We start from the raw sequence: 26,936 nt of genomic DNA on the forward strand, positions 1-26,936 counted from the left end.
GCTAATGAGAAAAGGAGTCCAAGATGGGTGGGAGCTTTTAAAAAAGGAAATTCTCAAGGCACAATCACAAACAATTCCAACAAGAAGAAAAGGTGGAAGACAACAGAAGACGCCAATGTGGCTTCACAAAAAGCTTAGGGATGGCCTGAAAACAAAAAAGGACACATATAGGAAGTGGAAAGAAGGCCAAGTAACAAAGGAAGAGTACAGGCAGATAGCACAGAATTGCAGGGATGGCGTCAGGAAGGCTAAAGCTGAGAACGAGCTGAAGCTAGCGAGGGATGCTAAAAACAACAAAAAGGCTTTCTTCAGCTACATGCATAGTAAAAGGCAGAGGAACTAAATGGTTATTCAGCTATTAAATAAGGATGGCAAAATGATAACAGATGACCAAGAAAAGGCAGAGGTGCTCAATTCCTACTTTGGCTCACAGTCTTCTCCCAAAAGAGGGTCTATGACCCCCCTGGCAAAGGCGAAGCGCAGGCTGAAGGGGCAGGATTGCAGCTTGAGATCGATAGGCATACGGTCAAGGAACACCTAATTACTTTGAATGAGTTCAAATCTCCAGGGCCAGATGAACTGCATCCTAGAGTAATAAAGGAACTGGCAGAAGAACTCTCACAACCACTGTCTATTCTCTTTGAGAAATCATGGAGGACGGAGGAAGTGCCAGATGACTGGAGGAGGGCTAATGTTGTCCCTATCTTCAAAAAGGGTAAAAAGGAGGAACCTGGGAACTACAGACCAGTCAGTCTGACATCAATCCCTGGGAAAATTCTGGAGCAGATGGTAAAGCAATCCATTTGTAAGCACCTTGAAAACAATGCCGTGATTACTCGAAGCCAACATGGATTTGTCAAAAACAAGTCCTGCCAGACAAATCTGATCTCATTTTTTGATCAAGTAACCTCCCTTGTAGACCGTGGGAATGCTGTAGACATCATATACCTCGACTTCAGCAAAGCTTTCGACAAAGTGCCCCATGATATCCTGATGAGCAAACTAGCTCAAAGTGGGCTAGATGAAACAACGATCGGTGGATCCACAGTTGGCTACAGAATCGGACTCAAAGAGTGCTTATCAATGGGACCTTCTCAAACTGGGGAGAGGTAACGAGTGGGGTACCGCAGGGCTCAGTCCTGGGCCCAGTGCTCTTCAACATTTTTATGAATGACTTGGAGGAGGAGGTGCAGGGAATGCTGATCAAATTTGCAGATGACACCAAATTGGGTGGGATAGCTAATACTTTGGAAGACAGAAACAAAAGTCAAAGTGATCTGGATAGACTGGAGCGCTGGGCAGAAAACAACAGAATGACATTTAATAGGGATAAATGCCAAGTTCTGCACCTAGGAAAAAGAAACCAAATGCACAGTTACAAGATGGGGGATACATGGCTCAACAACACTACAAGCGAGAAAGATCTTGGAATTGTTGTTGATCACAAGCTGAATATGAGCCAACAATGTGATGTGGCTGCAAAAAAGGCCAATGCTCTTTTGGGCTGCATTCATAGAAGCATAGCTTCCAAATCCCGGGAAGTACTAGTTCCCCTCTACTCAGCACTGGTTAGGCCTCATCTGGAGTACTGTGTCCAGTTCTGGGCACCACACTTTAAGAAGGATGCAGACAAACTGGAGAGGGTCCAGAGGAGGGCAACAAAGATGATCAGAGGACTCGAAACAAAGCCCTATGAAGAGAGACTGAAAGAACTGGGCATGTTTAGCCTTGAGAACAGAAGACTGAGGGGAGATATGATAGCACTCTTCAAGTACTTGAAAGGTTGTCACAGAGAAGAAGGCCAGGATCTCTTCTTGATCGTCCCAGAGTGCAGGACACGGAATAATGGGCTCAAGTGACAGGAAGCCAGATTCCGGCTGAACATCAGGAAAAACTTCCTGACTGTTAGAGCAATACAACAATGGAACCAATTACCTAGGGAGGTAGTGGGCTCTCCACACTGGAGGTGTTCAAGATGAGGCTGGACAGCCATCTGTCAGGGATGCTCTGACTTGGATTCCTGCATTGAGCGGGGGGTTGGACTCGATGGCCTTGTAGGCCCCTTCCAACCCTACTATTCTATGATTCTATGATTCTATAAGCTTTGACCACACTGACTGGGGACATTGGGGGTTGTAGTCCAAACACATTTGGAGAGCACAAGGTTGGGGAAGGATGCCTAAGTTAATTATGTACTGTGTGAATAAATACTTTGCACAGATACTTCCTTTCCCCTTCCATAAACTTACAGCTAGGCTGGATCTACATTTACCACCTTTTTTCGCTCCCAATGAGGTTTCACCGCCCGCCTTTCACACTACGCAGTACCCGCCTCGAATTGGAACTGGAATTTCCCACTTCCGTGCTCCCGCTTTCAATCCCTTAATATCCTGGTATTTCCCCTTAATGTGCTCTGATTTTCCGCCTTCGCTACCATATCCAGTCGTAGTCCCCTCCCCCACCTGTCCATATGCAGCGGTGTCTGTATTTCCCTCCTGTCCAATCACAGCTCTCGACGGCCCCATGTCTTCTTCCGGCTACAGATCGCATAGCTTCCTCAGCAGCCCGTTTCCTCAGCAACAAGCAAAGGGCTGGATGTGCACGTGCTTGTCTGATCTCAGAAGCTAAGCGGGGTCGGTCCCAGTCAGTGCTTGGATGGGAGACTGCCTGGGAATCAGACTTCCTGCACTGAGCAGGGGGTTGTTGTATCCCTTCAAATGAGATTAAGTTTTACCCCCTCCTATCCCCCGCTCTGGGGCCGCGGTGGCTTAGTGGTTAAGACGCTGAATTGCAGACCGGAAGGTCAGCAGGACAGCAGTTCGAGACCAAAGTGCTGCATGATGGAGTGAGCTCCCGTCTTCAGTCCCAGCTCCTGCCAACCTAGCCGTTCTAAAGCAAGAAATTGCAAGTAGATAAATAGGTACCGCTTCGGCGGGAAAGGTAATAGTGTTCCGTGCACCTCGGTGTTCAGTCATGCTGGCCACATGACCACGGAAGTGTCTTCGGACAGCGCTGGCTCTTCGGCTTAGAAATGAAGATGAGCACCACACCCTAGAGTCAGACACGACTGGTCGGGGACACCTTTACCTTTTTATCCCCCGCCCTGGATGTTGTTGTTTTTTAAATTCAGGTGTTATCCTCGCAGAATTGGGGCTTCTCCGCAATGTTTTTTTTTCTAATTGAGGCATGATCTTCGAAGTTTCGAAGTTGTGAAGCTTCACAGCTTCGAAGCTTCAAAGATCATGCCTCATTAATTATATTATAATTCAAATAGAAATCAGTACATCTCACTAGGGAGGAAGACTGGAACCAGGTGACCAGTGTGCCTGCCTTTTCAATCTGCTATTCAGATGCTAGCTTGTGATGGGCAACAGTTCTTATGGTCCTTTACCTTTAAACTGGAATTAGGCAGGACAGCTGTTCAAATAGAGGACATATTTAAATAGAGGACTGTCCTCTGGTAGCCCTACAAATAGAGGACTGTCCTCTATAAAACAGGAGATATGGCCACCCTATGTATGGAGGCGTGTGAGCAGGCAGATCACATATGGATACCAAGCAGAAAGGAAGGCTTAGGTGATTTGCTGGGCTTCCATCTAGAAGCCAGTTAACAACAGCCAGCCTACAGCCATCTCATGGAGTAGAGCTATATTTCAGGAGACTCAAATACATTTTTTGTGATTCAATCAAACTTGATTTTGTGAATCAGGTTTAAGCAAACCTGATTCAGACTGCACAAAGCCATTAAAATGCAACAGCTTTGCTTTACCTGCTATAAATGGTTGAATTTTAAGTTTAAATACTTCTGCATTACTGATTCTAAATCATCAGTAAAAACATTCCATGTAAACATCAATGTTATAACATTAGACCTACACCAGTGCAACAGTAATCTCATTTCTGTTCAATGAACTGTCATCTCCATCTTTTAAGCACCTCTGCTTTTCAAGAGCTATTTCAGGGGGAAAAATTGGGAACAATTTTTCCTGCCCTAGACTACTTGCAAAGAACTCTCACAACATAGTCATTTGTAGGCCCTGCAGAAGTCAGGCGTGCAAATATGCTAAAATTATATGTATTTAAATTGCATTAATTTAAAATTACTTTTAAGCCTCCTTTAAGGGTAAAACCCTCTCAATGCAGAGATTACTGAATTAATATCCATCCTGACAAGTAACTACACAGTTATTACTCTGCCCTCCATGTGACAGCAGTGTATCTATTGTCATACAAACATAAGATGAGCCATGCTGGATCAGACCAAGGGTCCATCTAGTCCAGCATTCTGTCCACACAGTGCCCACCTAGCAAGGAATACTCACAAGCAGGACACGAGTGCAACAGCACCCTCCCACCCACGTTTCCCAGCAACTGGCATACCTAGGCATACTGCCTCTGATAGTGGAGGTAGCATATAGCCATCAGAACTAGTAGCCATTGATAGCTTTATCCTCCATGAATTTGTCCAATCTCCCTTTAAAGCCAGCCACTACATCTTGTGGCAGCGAATTCCATAGTTTAACTATGTACTCTGTGGAAAAGTACTTCTTTTTATATGCCTGGAATCTTCCATCAATCAGCTTAATGGGATGACCCAGATCCTAGTATTATGAAAAAGGGGGGAAATGTCTCCCTATCCACTTTCTCCCTACCATGCATAGTTTTGTACACCTCTGTCATGTCCCCCCTTACTCGGCTTTTTTCTAAGCTAACAATCCCAGCTGTTGTAACCTTTCCTCATATGGAAGTTGCACCAGCCCCTTGATCATTTTAGTTGCCCTTTTCTGCACTTTTTCCAGCACTACAATGTTCTTTTTTAGGTGCAGTCACTTGAAATTTACACAGTAGTCCAAGTGTGGTCACACCATACATTTGTATAAGGGGAGTATGAGCCTGGGAGTTTTATTTTCAATTTCTTTCTTAATTATGCCTAACATGGAATTTGCCTTTTTCACAGCAGCTGCACACTGGGTTGACATTTTCATTGAGCTGTCCACCACGACCCCAAGATCTCCTTCTTGGTCAGTCACTGCTAGCTCAGATCCCATCAGCTTATACTTTCAGTTGGGATTTTTTGCCCCAACGTGCACCACTTTACACTTGCGTACATTGAACAGCATTTGCCATCTTGATGCCCATTCTCCCAGTTTGGAGAGATCCTTTTGAAGTTCCTCACAATCCCTTTTTGTTGTTGTTGTTGCTGTTGTTCAGTTAAGTGTCGGACTCTTTGTGACCCCATGAACCATAGCACACCAGGCCTTCCTGTCCTCCACTCTCTCCCAGAGTGTGCTTAAGTCCATATTCATTGCATCGGTGATGCTATCTAGCCATCTCATCCTCTGCTGTCCCCTTCTCCTTTTGCCTTCAATCTTTCCCAGCATCAGGGTCTTTTCCAGGGAGTTTTCTCTTCACATTAGGTGGCCAAAATATTTGAGCTTCAGCTTCAGTATCTGTCCTTCCAATGAGCAGTCAGGGTTGATTTCCTTTAGGATTGACTGATTTGACCTACTTGCAGTCCAGGGGACTCATAAGAGCCTTCTCCAGCACCACAGTTTGAAAATATCAATTCTTCAGCGCTCAGCCTTCCTTATAGTCCAGCTCTCAAAGCCACCCTAAATAATTTGGCGTCATCAGCAAACGTGGCCACTGTTACCCTCAAGGTGCTTGAAATTCACAGGAACTAGTTGTGCACTATTACAAAGGATTGTGGCCTAGCTGCATATCCACTCAGTTACAGTAACTTCCATCTCATACATGGAGAATATCCAGCTGCCACTGTATCAAAGCAGTGCCTTGGAAGCAGAGTTGATGTACTAGCGTACCATTCTGCATTCCAGAGTTTCCTGAGCCCAAGGGTTCCAAGAGGAGGATTTTCTCCTATATTCCTATGGTATTTTTTGCAATAGCTGTTTAGTTACAAATACAGAAGTTAATGAAAACTGTGGGCAGCAGGCAAGCCCCTTGATAGTACTAGTTTTTCAAAACAGTATCAATTTGCCATGAAGAGCATATGTCTGGATACTGTCTTGGGCCACTCCATGGCTCCCCTGCACCTGCCAATTGCACAAGTTCTAACTCGCTCTTTGCTTATTATAATTCTCCATAGTTGCTCTCAATTTCTATGGGGGAGAGAGAGAGAGATGGGAAGGGGTATGCCTAGTAGCCACCAGCCATCAAAAAACTATTGTACAACCATCTTCAGGACACTAGTGTTTATGGAAGAAACATCTTCTGCTATTCACCAAATACAAAATTAAAGCACAGATCATCTTCTCTCATTTGACGGTCTGTACAATAAAGCAGGAACAGAAGAATTAGTTTTAATAAGCAAAGACAAATGTATAATTATCTGTGGAGAGCATAGGTTCTGCCCCCCAATCCTACATGTCACCTGCTTCCATAGTTACAACATCCCACACAAGCCTTGGGGACATTATTACAAGCCTTAGACCATTTTTCCTGAACCATTTCCCATCTCCAGTTGGGAGACTTGAAAGGGGAGTTAAGAACAGAAGAGAATTTACTACAGCCCGCACATAGAGAAAATATTTTGCCTGAAGTCTGAAGTATTTTTTTTAATGTGATCTAATCTGCTACAGAAAAACATGAGGAGCTAGGAAAAGGTCAGAGCAAGGGGTTAATTATGAGGGGCAAAGCTAAAATGAAATGTAACAGGAATGCTAGTTGGGACATAAGCCTCTATGGCACTCTTGCACATTTCCCCTTCCCATGGGAAGTGGAGGCTGTAACAATAAGAAAGAAGACGTGGATTTGACCTAAGTGGGTTGTGCTTCCTGGGAGGAACCAGGAAGTGGTCGAGGGCCGCACCCGCTGCTCCTGGCCTGAGGAGAAAGAGGCCATTGCCTGAGAAAGCTTAGTTGAAATGCTTTGTTTAAATAAAATGTAGATTTGTTTGGAAGAAAGAGGCTGTGTGAATCTGTGGGGTGCAGTACACCAACTTTAAAACAGCAGCTTCTTCTTTCAGCAAGTCAGAAAAATAGTATACTGTTTATGGTGTATTGTTCCTTTAAGAGAACTGTAGGAAATTCTCACACACTTTGCTTTCATTAAAAACATCTAGCAAAGGTGAAAATAAAAGTAGCCAAGGCTCCCTCAGTGCTTGGTATTTCTGGTCTGACAGTATTTCTGTTGAGGCCTTCTGTGTAGTGGTCATCTTAATAAATGTTGATGCTTATGATGCAAGATATATCTAAATGTATGCATATATAAGCGACAGACATTACATTGACCCAGTTTGCACAAAATAAGCCACAGTGGCTTATTTAAATTGTGGCGTGTCCAGTGTTGCTATTTGCATAATCACAGCCTGGGCACATCTTGTCATGTCCTCCAAACCCAGGCAGCATGACTTGTTGGAGGGGGGAAACAGCTCTCCACTAATCCATGGGCTGTTGTAGGATTATTGGAGAGTTATTTCCCTGTCCAACAAGCCATGCTGCCTGGGTTCAGACAACATGACAAACTACCCAGGTGGTGATTATGGAAATTGCACACTGCAATTTAAATAAACCACTGTGGCTTATTTTGTTCGTGTGAACCAACCTGCTGTCTCCCATGTTCCCTTACAGCAACAAGAAGAGAGGGAGGGATATACTGGCATTCCTTCTCACCTCCATAAGAGTTATATGGATATGCCCAATGAAAGGCTGTGGCCAGTATCCATGCCAATACTTTATTTATTCAAGTGTGTTCCACCACAGACATTCCATGGACAGATCTAACCAATACAACCAGCTAGAACAGGGGTGGGCAACCTTTTTACTGTTTGGGGCTGCAGCATACTGTTGGGCCACACTAGTCCATTGGGGGCACATGTCAGTGGTGAGTGGAGCCAAAGCCAGCAGTTGCCACTTTTCTTTCTGCTGCTCTATTCTCTCTCTGCAGCCCCCTCTTCACTCTCTCCCTCATCTTCCCTATTCAGCAAGCTGCTGGGGCCGATCACTCTTGCCAGAGGTCTGAACTGATTGTATGCCAAGGGCTTTTAAACTTAGGCCGAGAGATGCATGAAATTAGTCTGTGGGCCGCAAGCTGCCCACCCATGAGCTCCAGTGTGGGAAGAAGCAACACCATCTTTTAGCAAATCTTTAGCAAATCGAAAACACTGATTTTCGAAGTAAACACAGATATTCACTAACTGAAGCACTTCCCCTTCATCTCCCCATCAGAAACAAAGAGAAGCAGATGGGAGGCAGAGAAGAGACACAGAGATTTAGGGTACAATCCTATGCATGTTTAGACAGAGAAAAGGCCTACAACTCCCAGCATTCCGCAGTATCCCCCATAGGAACATAGGAAGCTGCCTTATACTGAGTCAGACCATTGGCCCATCTAGCCCAGTATTGTCAACACTGACTGGCAGCGGCTCTAGAGGGTTTCAGGCAGGATTCTTTCCTTGCGCTACCTGGAGAAGACGGGGATCAAACCTGGGACCTTCTGCATGAAAAGCATGTGCTCTATCACACTGAGCTATGGCCGCTCCCAAACGGATACTGCTAGTGGACCTACTTATGCTGTTTCCTCCAATTCTACATTGGAGGAAATCTAAACCAAATTTAGATCCTATGGTTCCAGATAATTACCGCCCTGTGTCAAATTTGCCATTCTTGGGCAAGGTGCTAGAGCATGTGGTGGCCTCACAACTCCAAGCCGTTTTGGATGAAACTGATTATTTAGGTCCATTCCAGTCAGGGTTCAGGCCTGGTTATGGGACGGAAACAGCTTTGGTCGCCCTGGTTGATGACTTATGCCGGGGAATGAATGGAGGGATTGCGACCCTGTTGGTTCTTCTGGACCTCTCAGCAGTTTTCGATACCATCGATCGTGGTATCCTTCTCAATTGCTTACCTGGATAGGGAAGCACAGTTTTAAAGTGGTTCTGGTCCTTTCTGGAGGAGTGATCTCAGAAGGCGGTGCTGGGGGACTTCGGTTCCACCCCATGGACATTAGCCTGTGGGGTGCTGCAAGGTTCTACGTTGTACCCCATGCTTTTTAAATCTACATGAAACCACGCTGGGGGAAGTCATCGGGAGGTTTGGACTGAAATGTCATCAGTATGCGAATGATACTCAGCTCTACCTCTCATTTCCATCTGCACATCGCAGGGAGGCTGTGGAACTCTTGAACCATTGTCTGGAGCTGTTTGGGGATGGATGAGGGTGAACAAGCTGAAACTTAATCCGGACAAGATGGAGGTACTGTGGGTTGGGAAACCAACTACTTCAGATGGAGGTTTACAACTGGTCTTAGACGGGGCTGCACTCCCCCTGAAAGACCAAGCGTGCAGTCTGAGAGTCCTCCTGGACTCTGAGCTAACTGGGGAAGCCCAGGTGGCTGCGGTGTCCAGGAGTGCTTTTTATCAGCTTAGGCTGGTACGCCAACTGCAGCCCTATCTGGAGAGGATGGACCTTGCCTCAGTTATCCATGCACTAGTCACATCCAGGCTAGACTACTGTAATGCGCTATACGTGGGGCTGCCTTTGAAGACGGTTCAGAACTCCAGCTTGTGCAGAATGCGGCCACCCGAGTATTGGTGGGGGTGAGGCAATTTGATCATATAACACCTATACTGTGCTAGCTGCACTGGTTACCGGTGCATTTCTGAGCCCAATTCAAAGTGCTGGTTTTGACCTTTAAAGCCTTAATTGCTTTGGGACCAAGTTACTTGAAGGACCGCCTGCACCCATATCAGCCTGCCTGCACTTTAAGATCAGAAAGGGAGGCCCTCCTCATTTGCCCACCTGTGAAAGCAGTCAGGTAGGTCACCATATGTGAGAGGGCCTTCTCTGCAGTGGCCCCACATCTTTGGAACAACCTGCCATTGGAGGTCCACCATGCTCTGTCATTGCAGCCTTTTAAGAAGGCCTTGAAAACGTATTATTTTACCTTGGTCTTCTATCAATATGACTGCTATTGTTGCTGTTACTGTTATTAATATTGTTGTTGGTTTTATTGTTGGCTTTTTTTTATGCTTTTATCACTTGTAATATTTTAACTGTTTTTATTTTCTTTATTTTATTGTATTTATTTTATTGCCATGAGCTGCCTTGGGAGGTCTTCTGCCCTGAAAGGCAGCCAAAAAGTATTTTAAATAAATAAATACTTGTATATTTGTAAATTAACCAAACATTGCAACAACTCTGTGAGCAGTATCCAACTGAACACAAGTGCCAACATAAATCACGCTGCACTAGCATAACGGACCTTTAGCGCAACACCAGTAGCGTTAGCTGGCATGACAAAAATCCCCAGAAAACTCACTGCACCATCTGATGCTATTGGAGTTGAGGTAGAGGTCCATCACACTAGCACAATGCAATTTCCACTAGTGATAGTGATAAATAGGATACTGCCCTGTAAGTCTCCAAAGGGACCCAAAACCTAAGCAGCACTGGCCCTGAAACTTCTCACCACTCAAAGAAGTGTGGAGCACAGAACAAGATGAATTCATCGGGGGGGGGGGGTGCACAGCTTGCAATACATCAGTCCAAACGTGGACCACCAGCCATGTAGCACATGGTCTTCCAGGTGCTTGAAAACCTATTTTTTTGCAGCGGAAATGAAAACAAAAAAGAAAGTCAACTGAGCCCCAGTGGGCCAACATACACGGTTAGTGGGCTGCCTTCATCATGGTGTGATATAAGTTGTGCAGGTCTGCTTGTGTGGCTTCTCGCCCTATAATTCTAGTCATTTAAGTGAACAACTGAGCATTTTTGTTTGAAAATACTGGTGCCTTTTTTTAAAGTGAATGAGTCAATATAAAGTCAATGCCTTCATATAGTCTTGCTGCTATTATCTCTAATGCTAGTTTTGCTTCCCCCTCCCCAGCATGGTATGTCTTCCCCTCTCCCCAGTCCGGCTTGCCCTATAGTTAATGCATTTTCTAAAACAAGACATTCAGCATATAACACACTTTGGCACACCAAGTATTTTTTAACATGTGCCTCAGCACTAATTGTCAGTACCTGTGAATCTCAGCTACAGGCACCACAGAGTTAGCAGAAACAGGAGTCAAGATAATGCATGTTTTGTAGTCACAGAGACAATTCCTTATTTAGAACCTGCAAGCTTGTCAATGCCTAAAGATTAGCTTTGAGAAGAGAGAAGTCATGCTTGCAAAAATAATGGGGCCACCAACTGATAGCAAGACTATGATTTCCTTTTTACCAGTGATTTACAGGATCGGCTCAATCTGATCAGGACCAGAGCATGTGAGGGGGAGGGTTAAAAGCCCCTCCCTTTCAAGCCAGTATCCCAACCTGGATCGGAACACTTGTGCTACCTACATAGGGGGAAAGGGGGAAGGTGTTGCTGCTTGGTACATTTTTAAAGTAACTTTTACTTTGCCTCAGTTTCCCAAGGCACACAGCACTATGGGATTCACAAAAGACTTAGTGATGGCCACCAGCTTAGACAGCTTTAAAATGGGATTAGACTAATTCAAGGGGGTTGAGGCTGTCAATGGCTACTAGTCATGGTGGCTACATACTACCTCCAGTAAGAGAGGAATCATACCTATGTACACCAGTTGCTGGGATGACTGCACTCGTGTCCTACTTGTGGCTTTCCCACATGCAGCTGGTTGGCCATTATGGGAACAGAATGTTATACTAAGAAAGGCCTTTTGTCTTTCTTTGGTGTGGTCTTCTGTTGTGTTCTTAAGGCACACTTCAGCTTGACTTGTGGCATGGCAATGTGTCCTAGCACACAACTGTGGAATCACTGCCCAAACTATTTCTACCAGGAAAGGTGGTCCAACTGTAAAATGTGGTGAAGGGGATTCCAGGGTGTGAGGGGAGGAGTGTACCTCAGTCATTCTTAAGAGGCCACCCATAAATGAAGAGCCAGATAGCGGAAGACTTACTACAACTCATCCTCTCTTCATTCCCAGGTGCCTCTCACTTGGAAAGGAAGACAACATAATTTAATCCTTAGAAATGAACCAAGGTAAAAGTTGCCATGGCTTAAACTTAGCACACTTACAAATCCTACATATATACTGACTGTCTCTGGCATTATTCAGCAGGAAGGGAAAGGCACTTTGCATGTGCTCAGAGGTTTATTAGGAAAAACTAATGACAAGTTCCAAGGCCGAGACTTGGATCAAAATGAAGCCCAGCTCACACCAGCAAAAACAAGAGGCAGCAGCCAGTGCTACCCATCATTTATTGCTCATAAAACAGCACAGCTCTTAGGCTTCACTCATAAACCTGTAAGTGGCAAATTGCCAATATACCATTCCTAACTAGGTTTGGACACGTCTGACAATCTTGTTCTTGTCAAGATTGTCAGATTTTTAAGGCCAAACTCATTCCATCCCATTTCCGCATAAGTTTGCAATTCTAAAATAATCCACATGGAAATGCATATTTTGTGCATATTTCCCCTAATGTACACATTTTTAAAACCTCCCCTCCCCTCAGTACTGTCAATTGCTGTAATGCAGTTTTTTTCACACTTTTCTCAATATACACATTTTGTGGACACTTTTCACATGCGTTTTTTCTTCCTTTCCTCCCGCCCCCTGAGCTGCATCATAAAGCTTGAAAAATCTGTTAATACCTCAGCATATAGGCAGAGCATTTCCCAAACTGTGATGGGGTGAAAGAACATGCTGCTGAAGTATGTTTTGAGGAGCTCATTTCACATGCCAGCAAGGTTATGCTCAAAATCCTACAAGCTAGGCTTCAGCAGCATGTGAACCGAGAACTACCGGAAGTACAAGCTGGGTTTCGAAGAGGCAGAGGAACTAGAGATCAAATCGCCAACATTCGCTGCATCATGGAGAAAGCAACAGAGTTCCAGAAAAATGTCTATTTCTGCTTCATTGACTACACTAAAGCCTTTGATGGTGTGGATCACAACAAACTGTGGCAAATCCTTAAAGAGTTAGGAATACCAGACCACCTTACCTTTCTCCTGAGAAACCTGTACGAGGGTCAAGAAGCAATAGTAAGAACTGGACATGGAACAACCAATTGGTTCAAAATTGGGAAAGGAGTATGACAAGGCTGCATATTGTCGCCCTGCTTATTTAACTTATATGCAGAGTACATCATGAGAAACGCCAGGTTGGACGAATCACAGGTCGGAATTAAGATTGCCGGGAGAATTATCAATAACCTCAGATACGCAGACGATACCACCCTAATGGCAGAAAGCGAAGAGGATCTAAAGAGCCTCTTGTTGAGGGTGAAAGTGGAGAGTGCAAAAGCTGGCCCCATCACTTCCTGGCATATAGAAGGGGAAGAAATGGAAGCAGTGACAGATTTTATTTTCTTGGGCTCCAAGATCACCGCAGACGGTGACTGTAGCCATGAAATTAAAAGACGCTTGTTCCTTGGGAGGAAAGCTATGGCACACCTAGACAGCATAGTAAGAAGCAGAGACATCACCTTGCTGACAAAGGTTCATATAATCAAAGCTATGGTTTTCCCAGTAGCAACGTATGGCTGTGAGAGCTGGACTATAAGGAAGGCTGAGAGCTGAAGAATTGATGCTTTCGAACAGTGGTGCTGGAGAAGACTCTTACGAGTCCCCTGGACTACAAGGAGGTCAAATCAGTCCATCCTAAAGGAAATCAACCCTGACTGCTCATTGGAAGGACAGATACTGAAGCTGAAGCTCAAATATTTTGGCCACCTAATGCGAAGAGAAAACTCCCTGGAAAAGACCCTGATGCTGGGAAAGATCAAAGGCAAAAGGAGAAGGGGACGGCAGAGGGTGAGATGGCTAGATAGCATCACTGATGCAATGAATATGAACTTGAGCACACGCCGGGAGAGAGCGGAGGACAGGGAGGCCTGGTGTGCTATGGTCCATGGGGTCACGAAGAGTCGGACACGACTTAATGACTGAACAACAACAACAAATAGGCTCATGAGGTGCAAATTGGGTACATCTGTAAAAAAAAAATCCTTGACATAAGATATTTCTCACCCATCCCTATTCATAACAGGACAACTACATCATGCACTCCCTATATCTAACACTAACGGTTATATCATGAGATGAATACCAGGACAGGTTACTCCAGTTCAGGTTGTCCCCCCGGCAATGCTGAGAACAATAACAGTTGCACACCAGGCATAGTCTACGACAGATTTGGCACTTGAGCAATCAAAATAATCAGTTGTCTTGTCCAGTGTCCAGGAAAACTGCCATCTTAGCTGCCACTCCTGGTGTTGAGAAGAATTCAGCTTAGCAAAGCCAGCTACCTTAAACAAAGCAATTGGCACACCTGACAGCACAGCAGGCAAAATCTAAAACAGCATTTCCCAAACTGTGATGGGGTGCAAGAGCATGCTGCTGAAGCATGTTTTGAGGAGCTGAAATGGGCCTTGAAAAATTAAATCACTATATTAAATGCATCCAGCATCAGAGAAATTACAGGCTAAGAGTTGCAATTAACCCCAACAACTATACTCTTGGGTGACATTAAAGATCAGTTCCTTAGAGATTTAGTGGTGATGGTGAGTTACATGTTAATAGCTGCAAGGATCCTCCTAGCAAAAGCTTAGCAATCAACATGCATACTCTCTCTGGTACAATGGAAGGGAAGATTTGGACTGTCATGGTAATGAATAAAGTAACAAATAATAAGTTGGTATGGGAGGGAAGAATGAACTCCATCCAGACTTTCCAAAAAAGTTGGATACCATGTATCAGTTACTGAAACAGGTTCCGGCCAGGTGATTTTGCAACTATAGATATGCTATACATGTGTTAAGTTAAAGTATTGTAGCTGTCTTGAACAAATGTATTGGAAAACAAATAAAAATGTATATAATTAAAAATGCATCCATTACTGTATGCCCCTCAGAGAAGGGAGGCTCCATGAAACATCTCCCCACTCTGCACCCATCAATATAAAGATGACATGCAGCACTACCTCTTGCTTAAATCCTCACCATAGTTGGGTGTAGAATCCCTGTCCAAGTGTCTGGAGACAGTGAGTGGCTGGATGGGGAGGAATAAAAGCTGAAGCTGAACCCTGACAAAACCGAGGTACTTTTGGTGGAAGACAAGGGAAGGTTGGGGGTTGTTGACCTGGTGGTGAATGGGGTACGGCTACCTTGAAAGACCAGGTCCGCAGCCTGGGGGTCATTTTGGACTCCCAGCTGTCCATGGAGACTCAGGTGTCAGCTGTGAGCCAGGCAGCGCTGTACCAACTCCATCTGATATGTCGGCTGCGCCCCTATCTTCCCGACCATCTGCTCCCATCAGTAGTACATGCCCTGGTCTGCTCTCATCTAGACTACTGTAATGTACTCTACGTAGGGTTACCCTTGAAGACGGTTTGGAAGCTGCAGCTGGTGCAGAATGTGGTGGCTCACCTGATTAAAGGAAGCTGCCAGCGTGATCACATCGTTCCAGTGCTGAAGGACTTGCACTGGCTACCGGTTGTTTTCCGAGTCAAATTCAAGGTGTTGGCTTTGACTTTTAAAACCCTATACGGTGCTGGCCCAGCCTATCTCAAAGAGCGCCTCCAGCAATACCAGACAGGCCACTCAACAAGATCAGCCTCAGATGGCCTTCTCTCTATCCCATCAGCCAGGACAGCTAGGTTGGTGAGGACAAGGGAGAGGGCCTTTTCTGAGGTGGCCCCCACTCTGTGGAACTCCCTCCCTAGAGAACTCCGCCATGCCCCCTCTTTAATGAGCTTTCACCACACATTGAAAACGTGGTTGTTCAGGCAGGCATTTGGGGTGGGTTAGGGTATTTTTAGAACATGATATTTAAATGTTTAATTTTACTGTTTTTGGTTGTTGTATTGTTGTACATCGCCCAGAGTGGCTGGGTGACCGGCCAGATGGGCAATTAAGAAATTTAATTAATTAATTAATTAAGGAGTGAATGTTTATGCACCAAGATTCCCTGAGTCAGACCACACTATGGCTGATAGAGGCAGAGCATTCAGAAACATAACCAGTGCCCAGAAAGCACAATCCTATCCCATGTAATGAGTGACGGGGCAAAGAGGGTGGTAGGATGCTAGGAGATATTAACTGGGCTACACCAGTGTTGCTAGGAAGATGCCTGCTCATTGTCCTAGGAAACCAACATGCATTGTTGAGTTTAACAGTACATAAGCATAGACGTCACCCCAAGGGAGGAATGAAGATACTACTGGGTTTCCTGATGCTGTTTGTCGTACAGAAACAGTGTATCCCAGAAGCGTTATGATTGGCCCCAAACTGTGGCACAGGGATCAGAAGACTGGGAAACACTGATCTAGATAATGGCCGCATTCAGACACAACACTAAGCTGTGGTTAAGTGAGCCAGTGTCTCATCATTGCATGATAGTGAGCAACATTACTGAGTAAACTACGTACGCAAGAGTATGTTAGTATGCCCTATCAGAGGTTTGGTTTTAGTATTAATCTCTATCTAAACATGTATTTTTTCTATGGTCTAGAAAGTAGACTGGCACTGCATTTGAATGCCATATACAATCCGTCTCCCAGGATGCTTATGGTTTCAGAACAGACGGGTTGCACTTTTTAAAGGATCCAGACCCAAAGATGTAGAGAGTTGAGCCATACAGAGTGGCAAAACTTATCAAGTGAGCTTTAGTACATACCACCAACTGTTATACAAAGTGAGAACATGGATAAATTTGAAAGAGGCACATTTACTTGTATGACAAAACCAGTGCAAGTCATGCACTGTTTCACAAAATCAGTAGTATGTGGTTGAATGTGGGAGAAATAACAAAACTTCATAGGAAATCCCAATACTCATTTCAAAATAGAGAGAACTGATGTGTGTGTATGTGAGTGTGGAGGGGGGATGGAGTTACCAATACCAATGGTTTTGGAGAGAAGGAAGGTTTGGCCTGGCTTAGGTTCACCGCTTCCTCTTTCTCCTTCATTCTCAATCACCTAGATAAGAACTTGTAGTTTAATCTATCAGCGATGAGCTGGATTAATAGTAGACTGTGTAGTCTTGCTGCAGATAATAGTAAAACTAAACACCATACAATTTTGGAGCACAAGTCTAAATGCAGACCCCAACAAACAGAAAGTGTGCATGCTATATGCTGAAGGGCAGATCTGGACTCCAAATCACAATTACTTAGCAGATGGTTTCACTTCTGGTTTATGATATTACATTATTAAGGAAAGGGTATCCCACTTGCTCACTGGGAGTAGGACCAGAATGCTCTCCAACTGCTATAATAGGTGGTGAGAGACCCATATCCATTGGTCTAATTTCTTGGGGTCCAAAATGGGAAAACGAAAGTAGATTCCATTCCCTGTCCTCAAGGCCCATGTCAACTGTCTAGTTGATGAAAAAACATTTCTTAATTGAGTGGTCACTTATGCATCGCCTAAAGAGAGGAAATGCATTATCAAAAATAGAAGACAAAAGAGGATAGCAATTGTCATAAAATTTGCTTACGCTAATTTATATGTATATATGCAAATTTAGAAATAATTATTATAGTTTAAAGAGGAATAAAGTATATTTGATCATAGTGTGGAAGACTGTGACCAGGTGACCTGTGTGCCTGCCTGATCAGTCTACTATTCAGGTGCTCACTGTCAATGGACAACAGTTCTTATGGTTCTCCATCTTTAAACTGGAATTTAAACCGGATAGCCCTGTCAAATAGACGACGGCCCTCTGGCAGCCCTTCAGACAGAGGCCTGTCCTCTGTAAAAGATGACACAGGACCACCCACTCCCCTAAGCAGGTGCCTTGGAACAAGTCAACTTCCTTCAGATTACCTGTAAGTGTTTATATCACATGCTTTCAGGTAAAATTCCACATCTAACCCTACTCAAGCTCACTAGGCAGTAGTGGACTAAAAAGCCATAATCTTCTCAAAGCACTACTTGCCTCCTTATGAAGATGCTAGTTTCCTGCTTTGACAGAGGAGGCTTTGCAAACCCTCCTTTTATTCCACCATTGAGATGTTAGCAGAGGTGGAACACTTACTGACCATTAACTCTTTTATAATAATCATTTCCTGGGCTTCCATACTGTGTGTCTACATGGCAGCTAGCACATAGCGGTCTCTTTCCTGCTGCAAGTAAAGCTGAGCATCATTACCAGCGTTAGAGCTATTAGGGCATTTGTGATGACACAGACAGCAGGATAGGTTTTTTCTTACTAGGAGGGTTTGCATGTAATGCTAAAGTTAGCTTTATGAGGTTATCCGCACTCCCTCCTCCTCCAGCATAGCTACAAGGGGAAGACTGGAAGCTTCCGCTTCCATTTAAAACTAACTACAGTTTAGTGCTAGCTACATCTGAGATCTAAACTGTAGTTAATCTTAACTACGGTTTGTTGAAACAAAACAGATTTATAACACATGGCTTGAAATTGGCTTGTTTCAGCAAACGCACAGATTACGCACAGTTTGTCATTACGGATTACGCACAGTTTGTCAGGTTCAGATGGAGCACTAAACTGTGGTTAATCTAAAGTGGAAGTGAAAGCTTTCAAACTCCTCCTCACAGCCATGCTGGGAGCAGGGGGTGGGGGGGAGTGTGTGAGCCTTACCTACGCTCATTCTTGTAAAGCTAAACTATGGTTTAGCATAGCCTTCCCCAACCTGGTGCCCTCCAGATGTGTTGAACGACACCTGCCATCATTCCCTACCTCAGCATGGCCAATGACCATATTGGATGTGGATGATGGGAGCTGTAGTCCCACGTGTCTGGAGGGCACCAAGTTGGAGGCTGGTTTAGTATTACATCAGATCCACTTAATTGTCTCACCTCACCCCACTTCGTGCATTCATGTAGAAGGTGCCAAGTTCAATCCCTGGCATTTCCAGGTTGGACTGAGAGACACCCCTTCCTGACAGTCCAGACAATACTGGGCTGGATGCTTCAGTGGTCTGACTCAGTAAAAGTCAGCTTCCTACAGTTCTATCATCCAGACACAAATTTATGCCACTAACATTTAATAGCAGTGGCAGTCTAATCATTGTGCAGGATAAGGCTACACATGCTGGAATATTAATAAAGAGTATCAAAATGGTTGATTACTTTGCTTATTGTTATATATTTTTCTGTTATCTGTGGGGGATATAATTTGGATTTTTTGCCTCAGGCAACAAAATATTTTGAGTAGTGTGTGATTATTAGCCTTTAAAAAGAAGTCAACAGGAAGCAAAAGAACACACAATTGTGAAGTATGTAGCTTTTTCTTTAAAAAAAAAAAGTCCAGTTATTGTAGTCCAGGAAACAACTAAATATTTAGATTGTTAGATTAGTTACCAAGACCCTCAGAACTAGCCAGCTGCAGCTGCCCATCTTTTGACCATTTAAGACCATCCCCAGCCAAATCTGAAATAACATTCATGCATGTTTATATAATACATCCTTTAACTTATGTATCAAGTTAAAAAAAAAAGAAAAAGCTTGGGAGAAGGAAGGGCCAGCGCACTTCCAAATTACTATTACAGAGGCCCATTCTAACACACTAGCACATACTGTAAAACAAAATACCACACCAATATTTTTTTCAAAAGGTCACTTTCAGAAAGGAAAAAATCGCAATTTATCCATTTTAAAATAATCTTAAACCTTCAGAATTGTACTGACAGTAATAAAAATGCAGTTTCTTTGGCTAACTGAGTTACAACTTTAATAACTATTTTGAATTCTTACTGATGTCAGGGTAACCTAAGTGCAGAATGTTGAGGGGTTTTTAAGGTCCAATTAGGGCACAATCTTGGGAGGCTTCCACGTATCCAGTGCCCTGCCAGGCTAAAGCCAGCAGCGCGGGAGGAGTAGAAGAGGCGATCTTTGCCTCCCCATCCTCTGATCATTGTGTTTTTTGCTGGACAGGCTTTTTTGCCTGTCAAACAACAGCATCTTGGGGAGGGGAGGGAAGGAGGCCAGAAGGGGCTCAGGGTAGTTCATACTCCGGCCTCTCGGGTCTCCTCCCTCCCTGTCCACCAGAAGTTCACCTTTCCCCCCTTTCTGAGGTCAATTTTCTGACCTCAGAGACCAGCCAGCATGGTTCTTTCTGCACCAGCTACGAGGGGTTGGGGGGGTTGGATACCTGACTTCCCCTTCCAACGTCAGAGCGCTATCTCCGACCTCAGAGTGGGAATCCCCACTGTCCTATGGCCCCCCAGACAATGTCTGGGGCCATAGGATTGCTCCCTCCACTGATGTAGCTGTATGCTAAGAGGATGAACTAAGGAGTTCCCGGTTCAAATCTTACTTAAGCCATGAAGTAATTATAAGGTCTTAGGAAAACTGCTACATCCAACCACTCATCTGAAATGTGGGGTAAAATACTCATCTGCTTTACAAGGAAGCAAGATCTGCTTTGCAGGGTTGCTCTAAGGCAAGGGCGGGAAACTTCTAGTCCTCCAGATGTTTTGGCCTACAACTCTCATCATCCCTTACCAATGGCTATGCTTGCTAGGGCTGATGGGAGCTGTAGGCCAAAATATTTGGCTGGCCACAAGTTGCCCATTCCTGTTCTAAGGTTTACTGACCAGAGCCCAAAATAGTAGCTTGTGTGCCTTGTCAAAGCCTAAGAAATTAGATTGGGGGGGGGGAGAATGATTAACACAGGGCAGCATACCAGTTCCTTCTTACATGCACCTTCTAGTGCAGGGCTGCAAAATCTGAGTCCACCTCCTGTCTGCCCCAGACAGCAATGCCAATGATCAGGGATGATGGGAGTCATATTCCAAAATCATCGGGAAGACAACTGGTTTCCCAGAACTGTTCTAGTGGCTATGCCCTGGGCCAAGGGTGCATTACCTTTTGGCCCTGTGGGCTACATGTGAGGCTGGCTTAGGAGCTGGGGACCACACATATACGCGTGCGCACACACACACACCAGCAGTCATGATACAAATCACTGTTCCCTTCATGCTAGCAATGGTGGGGAAAGAGCCGTCTGTATGAGGATCTCTAGGAGAGAGGAGTACACGTGGGAAGAATTTGGGGGCCGTGGGGAATGGTCAAGGCACCGTTGGAGTGGGGGCATAGGTTGTGCACCTCTGCCCTAGGCTAAAGTTGCCCACTCCAAACTACAAAAGCAGCTACATCATTTTCTACAGAACACTAGATTAGGCATTTTGAAATCTAGTCATAACATTGCACACTCCACAGATTTTGCTATTGTTCAGTGTTAAAACACCAAAAAAGATATAGTTATGTAGTGATGGAGAGCTTGTGGCTTCAGAGCAGCCTAATTTCAGCAGTATCTGGAAGCTGTAGGTTGACAGTTTCTAAAGAACTTGGGAAGGATGCAGTATTGACTAAGTCAATATCCCATTGATCTGAATACACAGCCTATAGAACTAAGAAGTTCAGTGGAGGTGAAGTTCAGCATTGGAAGAAAAGCCTATCCCCCTTATCACAAAGACGATGTGATATGAAAAGGCAAGATGAGATGCAACATTTACAAAAGGCGTTATTTATATAAAGCGGAATATTGGCTGACATAAAATCCCTGCAAAAATAATTTTGCTTTGATTCTAGCTCATCTATGCTCTTCACATCATCCAAGCATTTTATAGGACACTTTGAATATATAGAGACAGTCCTAAGATAGACTTATAAATAGTAAGAGGAGCAAGGGGGAAGACAATCACAGGGATTCTTTAAACCTCAATTTACCCATCTATAAAATGGGAATATCAATGCTCACTCACAGAGTTGTGCAGATGGCTTTATTACTGTAGACACTTTGCACAATATCAAATTCAACAGAAACATAACCATTAGTACCCTTGTTCACGAAAATCAGCCTCCTTTCCTACGGATTGGAAGTTAACCATAATACTAATTTGCCAAAAAAAGTGTCCAGAGGGGATCCAGGAATCTATAGGTCCATTAGTCTAATATCTGTTCCAGGTAAAACAGAACAAACCATTATTAAAGCAAGAATTATTAAAACACTGGGAGAAAGAGCCGCGCTGAAGAAGAATCGGTATGGTTTTTGCTTAAGGAAGTTCTGCCCAACCAGTGTTTCTTAAGACTTTTTGACAGTATTAAACATGTGGACTGGATGGTTCAGGAGCTACTGACAGTCTGTTATTAAAGACTCCTGAGTAAATTTAGAAGTTATGGCATAAGAGGACAGGCATTCTTATGGGCCAGTAACTGGTCAAAAACAAACAAGAAGCAGAGAGAGCACATGAACAAGTCTTGCAATGGAGGGAAGTAAAAGGTGAAGTCACTGCAATATGTATTCAGAGTGGTGTTATTTCATTTATTGGTTTTATTACTTGAGCTCTTACATTTCTGTAACACCCAATAGTCAAAGCTCTCACTACACTTTAATTTGTTCATATCCGAGTCAGGGGTGACTAGTAGGGGCGGGGTTTGCAGCTGAGACCATATTATTCAGGATGGTGAGAACTCAAGGAGATGAAAGAGCTCTAAAAGAACCTTTACAAACGGGGTGGCAATAAAAGAGCAAATAAGGTTGTATTTGTGCAAATGTAAAAGAATTACACACTGGTGTTCCCCAATCCCAACTTCATATATACATTGATGGAATATGAACCAGCTGCTCCCTGGGAAAGACATCTTGGTGTCATGGTGGAAAGTTCTATGAAAAGAAATATCATCTCAGTGTGCAGTAAAGGCGGGGAGGGTAGCTAATTCCATGCTATGGATTATTAGGAAAGGGAATGAAAATAAAACTGTCAGTATCATGATGCCCTTATATAAATATATGGCGCAGCTGTATTTGGAATACTGTGTACTGTTCTAAGTAATTCACTGCAAAGGAGGAAAGGAAAAAGAAAAAAGACATAAAGCACTAAAATATACACTGAACACTACAGAAATAATAAATGGTTGTATATATCCCCCATCCTGCTTTGGGGTGGGACTGTGGCTATGTTTACACAGATAGTTGCCCTGGCATTTGACAAACGTTTCTCACTTTGCCTCTTGCTTCATTCACACGGTCAACAGGTGCAGATGGAGGGCACAGGTCTCTTTTTAAAGTTAAGCACTTCTCCTTTTGTCTACCCAGGCAAATATGTGCCAATAGCACAGGAGTGACATACTCAATTGGTCAATAACCCCCACAGAATTATACGGTTTGCTACCGCTTGTGTGAATGGAGTCTGAGTCTCTCTCCTCTCCCCGCAACACCACTCTGGCAGATTCACACAACGCTATAACCCACCCACAGAATTGCCTATGAAACCTGCGTTAATTTGAAAGGGAATCTTTTTTTATTTTTTTAAGGAGTCCATTAACATTAAAGGCAACCTTCCGCATGTCCTTTCCACATTAACTCGAGCGACTTTGTGTCAGCTTTCGTCCGCTCGACTTCAAAGCAATCAAGTTAATAACTTCGGAACTCCTGTCGCTCCCCAGAAGTCAAAAGTTTGCTGCCAAAGAACAGTCTGCCTCGAGCAGGACGTTGAGCTGCTCCGGCTTAAGACAACAACAGAGACCTAAGGAAGACCTGACAACATTCCCATGACACAACAATCGTTTTAAAGGGAGTACGAGAGGATGCCAAGCCGTACATCCTTTCTGCAGACCTCTGGGGAGCTTCTGCGATTTAATCCGTCTTTCTCGACCCCCCCCCCCCCCCACACACACACAGGCGCGAGTCGCATCCGCCCCCTTATCAGTTTGCTGCATCAGTAGCCACGAAGTTTTAACTAGCAGAGGACACATTTTTCTCAACAATGCCTTGCGGTCGATGTCTTCTTTGACTCTCTTCCCTGCAGCTTCAAAGAGTATTTTCTGCTGCTGACAAGAGTTACAAACTTAGGCGTGGGGAGGGGAAAGGAGGGGGGGAGAAAAGGAGCGTTATTTGATCTGTTGCTTCTTTCTACCTCCTCCAAATCCACAATCCCTTCTGTATAAACAGGATCAGGGTGATCTGATAAGAAAGGGGAGTAAACACACCAAAGCGGGATTCAAAGGGCTGCAAACGAAGGGGCTCCGAGAACCTTGCAAGCCGAGCAAGTAAAAAAAAGAGAAGTTCGGCTGCTTCTGGTCTCTGTCATTGCCCTGCCGCCGCCGCCGCCGCCGCCGCCTCCACCCCCTTTGCCTTTACCTGATTGCATAAGGGGCTCGGCTCGCCCTGGAGCTGGAGCGGGTTATTAGCCGCTTTGTAATCCCATGTTCCCGAAGACAACCCTTCCCTCCTGCCGAGTTCCGTTAGAGATGCAGGCTCAACAGCCGCCGCTCCGGCTTAACCCTCAAGCCAAGAGCTACCTCAACAGCACATCCACATGGTTACTGCACTTCACACGCTCCCTGCAGCTGATTATATACTCCCGACCGGCTCCATGGGCAATGTAGTCTCCGCCGAACAGATCACGCCTCCCACGGCTAGCTAACGGAGCTGCGCGGGAGGACTGCAGCTCCCAGCATGCACCCCGCTCTAAGGGTGGGCTGCTCAGGAAACGGGGCAATCTTATAGTCTGTGTCAGATCAAAGGAATGTGTTGCAAACGATCGGGGGAAACCAAAGTACTTTCTTGAGCTGTCATTGGCTGAGCAACTTCTTTCTCCCCTCCCCCCCCCCGCCACTAACCAATTATTTGGACCGGAGACTCCTCCCCATTCCAATATACAAGGGTGGGGAGGAGATATCTTCTATTTCCCCCACCCCCCAATATATTTTCATTCAGTTTCATAGAGATGCTTCCAAAGGAATTTTGTTTGGACCATTTTCCCCCCAAGGACTTTTTATAGTCTGACTTCTTTTTTTTAAGCTTTCTTGAGCCAGCCAAGAATTTCAACCATCTGTGACATTAAAAAGAGACTATTGTAGTGCAGAACCGAGCAACATCTGTAATATATGTTTAAACCTCCTTGTAATAACTATTTAAAAAGAAAGAAAGAAAATGAATGACAACAGAAAGACAAGTCATTAGTCTAAGGGTCAGCCAGATAAACAATTGAGGAAACTGTGTAGGAAGCAGATACAGAAATGTGACAGTGAGTAAAGGAGAGACCAATCTCAAGGTTATTCCAGATGAGGCTTTTCTTGTGCAATTGCCTTGCCTCATTCATGAGATTTTACAGGGGGTCCACATGATGTAATTTTCTATTTGTAACCCCCCTGTGCTTTCCCACTGCTTTTTTTTCTTACCACAGAAAATCTGTTAAAGAAGGGAAGATGGAATAGCTGCACAATCATTTTTGATTGGTAGCACTACAAGCTGTCCATCTGGAGGCACCCTCAGCTGTTCATAATAATAAAAAAGAAAGAGGATTCAGAGCAGCTCTGCTAGGTCAGAGTATAGCTCCAATTAGTCAAGCATCCCATAAGAACATAGGAAGTGGCCTGGTTGTTGTTCAGTTGTTAAGTTGTGTCCGACTCTTTGTGACCCCATGGACCATAGCACGCCAGGCCTTCCTGTCCTCCGCTCTCTCCCGGAGTGTGATCAGACCAAAGGCCTATCTAACCCAGCATCCTGTTTCCCACAGTGGCCAGCCAGATGCCCATGGGAAGCCCACAAGCAGGTCATGTGAAATAGCTTGTGTTTCCTAGCAACTGGTACTAAGAAGCATACTACCTCTGATACTGGAGGTAATACATAGCCATCATGACTGGTAGCTACTGATGGCCTTTCCCTTCATGAATTTTTCCAATGTCCTTTTAAAGCTGTCCAAGATGGTGGCTTTCACTACATCTTGTGGTAGCAAATTTCACAGTTTAACTATGCACTATGTGAAGTACTTCCTTTTATCCATCCTGAATCTCCCACCATTAATGCGTTGGGTGACCGCTGTAAATTGCTAAAAGAGAGGAAATGCAGCACCAGAAAAGAGGGCACCAATTTGCATGTGCTAATTTATATGTATTGATGTTAATTTAGAAATAATTATTATAATTTAAGCAGAAATACAGTACATCTCACCACAGTGTGGAAGGCTGTGACCAGGTGACTTGTTTGCCTGCTGTCTTGTTCAATCTGCTGTCCAGGTGCTAATTACTGATAGGTAACAGTTCTTATTATTTAAAAACTAGAATTAGACTGAACAGAGTCAAACAGAGGATGCCGGCAAATAGAAGATGGCCACCCTGATTCTACATCTAGCCAACCACATGTTTCTGAGATGTCCACAAGCAGGATATGAAGACAATAGCTCTTCCTTGTTGCTACTCCACCCCAGCCTCCAAATTAGTATTCAGTGGGGTTCTGCTTCTGAACTTGGAGGATCTGTTTAGTTATAAAAAGCCAACATACAAAAACACACACACAAACCTTGCCTTGACTGCTCATGTCTTTAACAGCAGCTTGGTCTGCAGAAATTGCAGATGAAGTTGGGTGTACATTGACCATAAGGTTTGGTTGAGATCCCAATTCAGTGATTTGGAAAACAGCCAGATTCCCCTGCGACTGGGAGTGATTCAGAGCTTCATGACTCCCATTGACTATCACTGGAAATCAAGAAATGACTATAGTGGTTTTTCATGTTTGTCGGTATTGGATGAAATTCGCAGGCACCTTTATGCTTTGATTGATTGGTTTTTTTAAAGCAAACTGCCAGGAACATTTTTATTTCTTGGCAGAATTGGAGGAAAATTGCAGGCATAGTTTCCCCTTCCTAGCAGACCAAGCCTGCCAAATATAAGATGAATAGGTTCTGGGGGTTTTGTGTAAGAGCAGCATTTACAGTTTGGAGTTTCCAAAGAAGTACACCCTTATCCCCCTATGTTCTTTGTGAGTAATTGTTATGAAAATGACATACAGCATAGAGATGGCCCTAGCTAAAAAATGTGCATAATTTCAGAAGGATAGGTGCAGCTGTAGAAGGAAAGTCTTAAAAATAACTGAGGGGGGAGTAATTGTTTCCCATCTTTTCCTGTTTGAGGTTTTGCTTTGAATTTTGAGAGCTTCTGTTTTGTTTTTGCAATTTGAATGAAAATATACAAGTGTCCCTAGACAGGCAACCTACAAAATTTCAGAATAGGTGAACTGCCCAGAGAGCTTTGGCTATTG

The 26,936-nt window shown here is 44.2% G+C and overlaps 1 protein-coding gene across 5 annotated transcripts in view; it reads right to left on the reverse strand.

Annotated features, from left to right (window-relative positions):
- Nucleotides 1–24,224, reverse strand: part of ITPR1 (inositol 1,4,5-trisphosphate receptor type 1) — a 377,196-nt gene extending 352,972 nt beyond the window's left edge. For 2 of the 5 annotated variants that reach the window (XM_084840316.1, XM_084840314.1), the window contains exon 1: nucleotides 24,036–24,224. Coding sequence is in view for 2 of the 5 variants with exons in the window: in XM_084840319.1 (XP_084696445.1) it covers nucleotides 24,036–24,045 (10 nt within the window). In the remaining 3 variants the exon portion in view is untranslated. The remainder of the gene's footprint in view (nucleotides 1–24,035) is intronic. The other 3 variants (XM_084840319.1, XM_084840318.1, XM_084840310.1) reach the window with 3 other exon arrangements.
- Between the last annotated feature and the right edge of the window lie 2,712 nt (nucleotides 24,225–26,936).

Source organism: Heloderma suspectum, chromosome 2 (genome assembly GCF_057233095.1).
Source record: "Heloderma suspectum isolate Gila_16-S chromosome 2, 16-S_ref, whole genome shotgun sequence".
Classification (NCBI taxonomy): Eukaryota; Metazoa; Chordata; class Lepidosauria; order Squamata; family Helodermatidae; genus Heloderma; species Heloderma suspectum.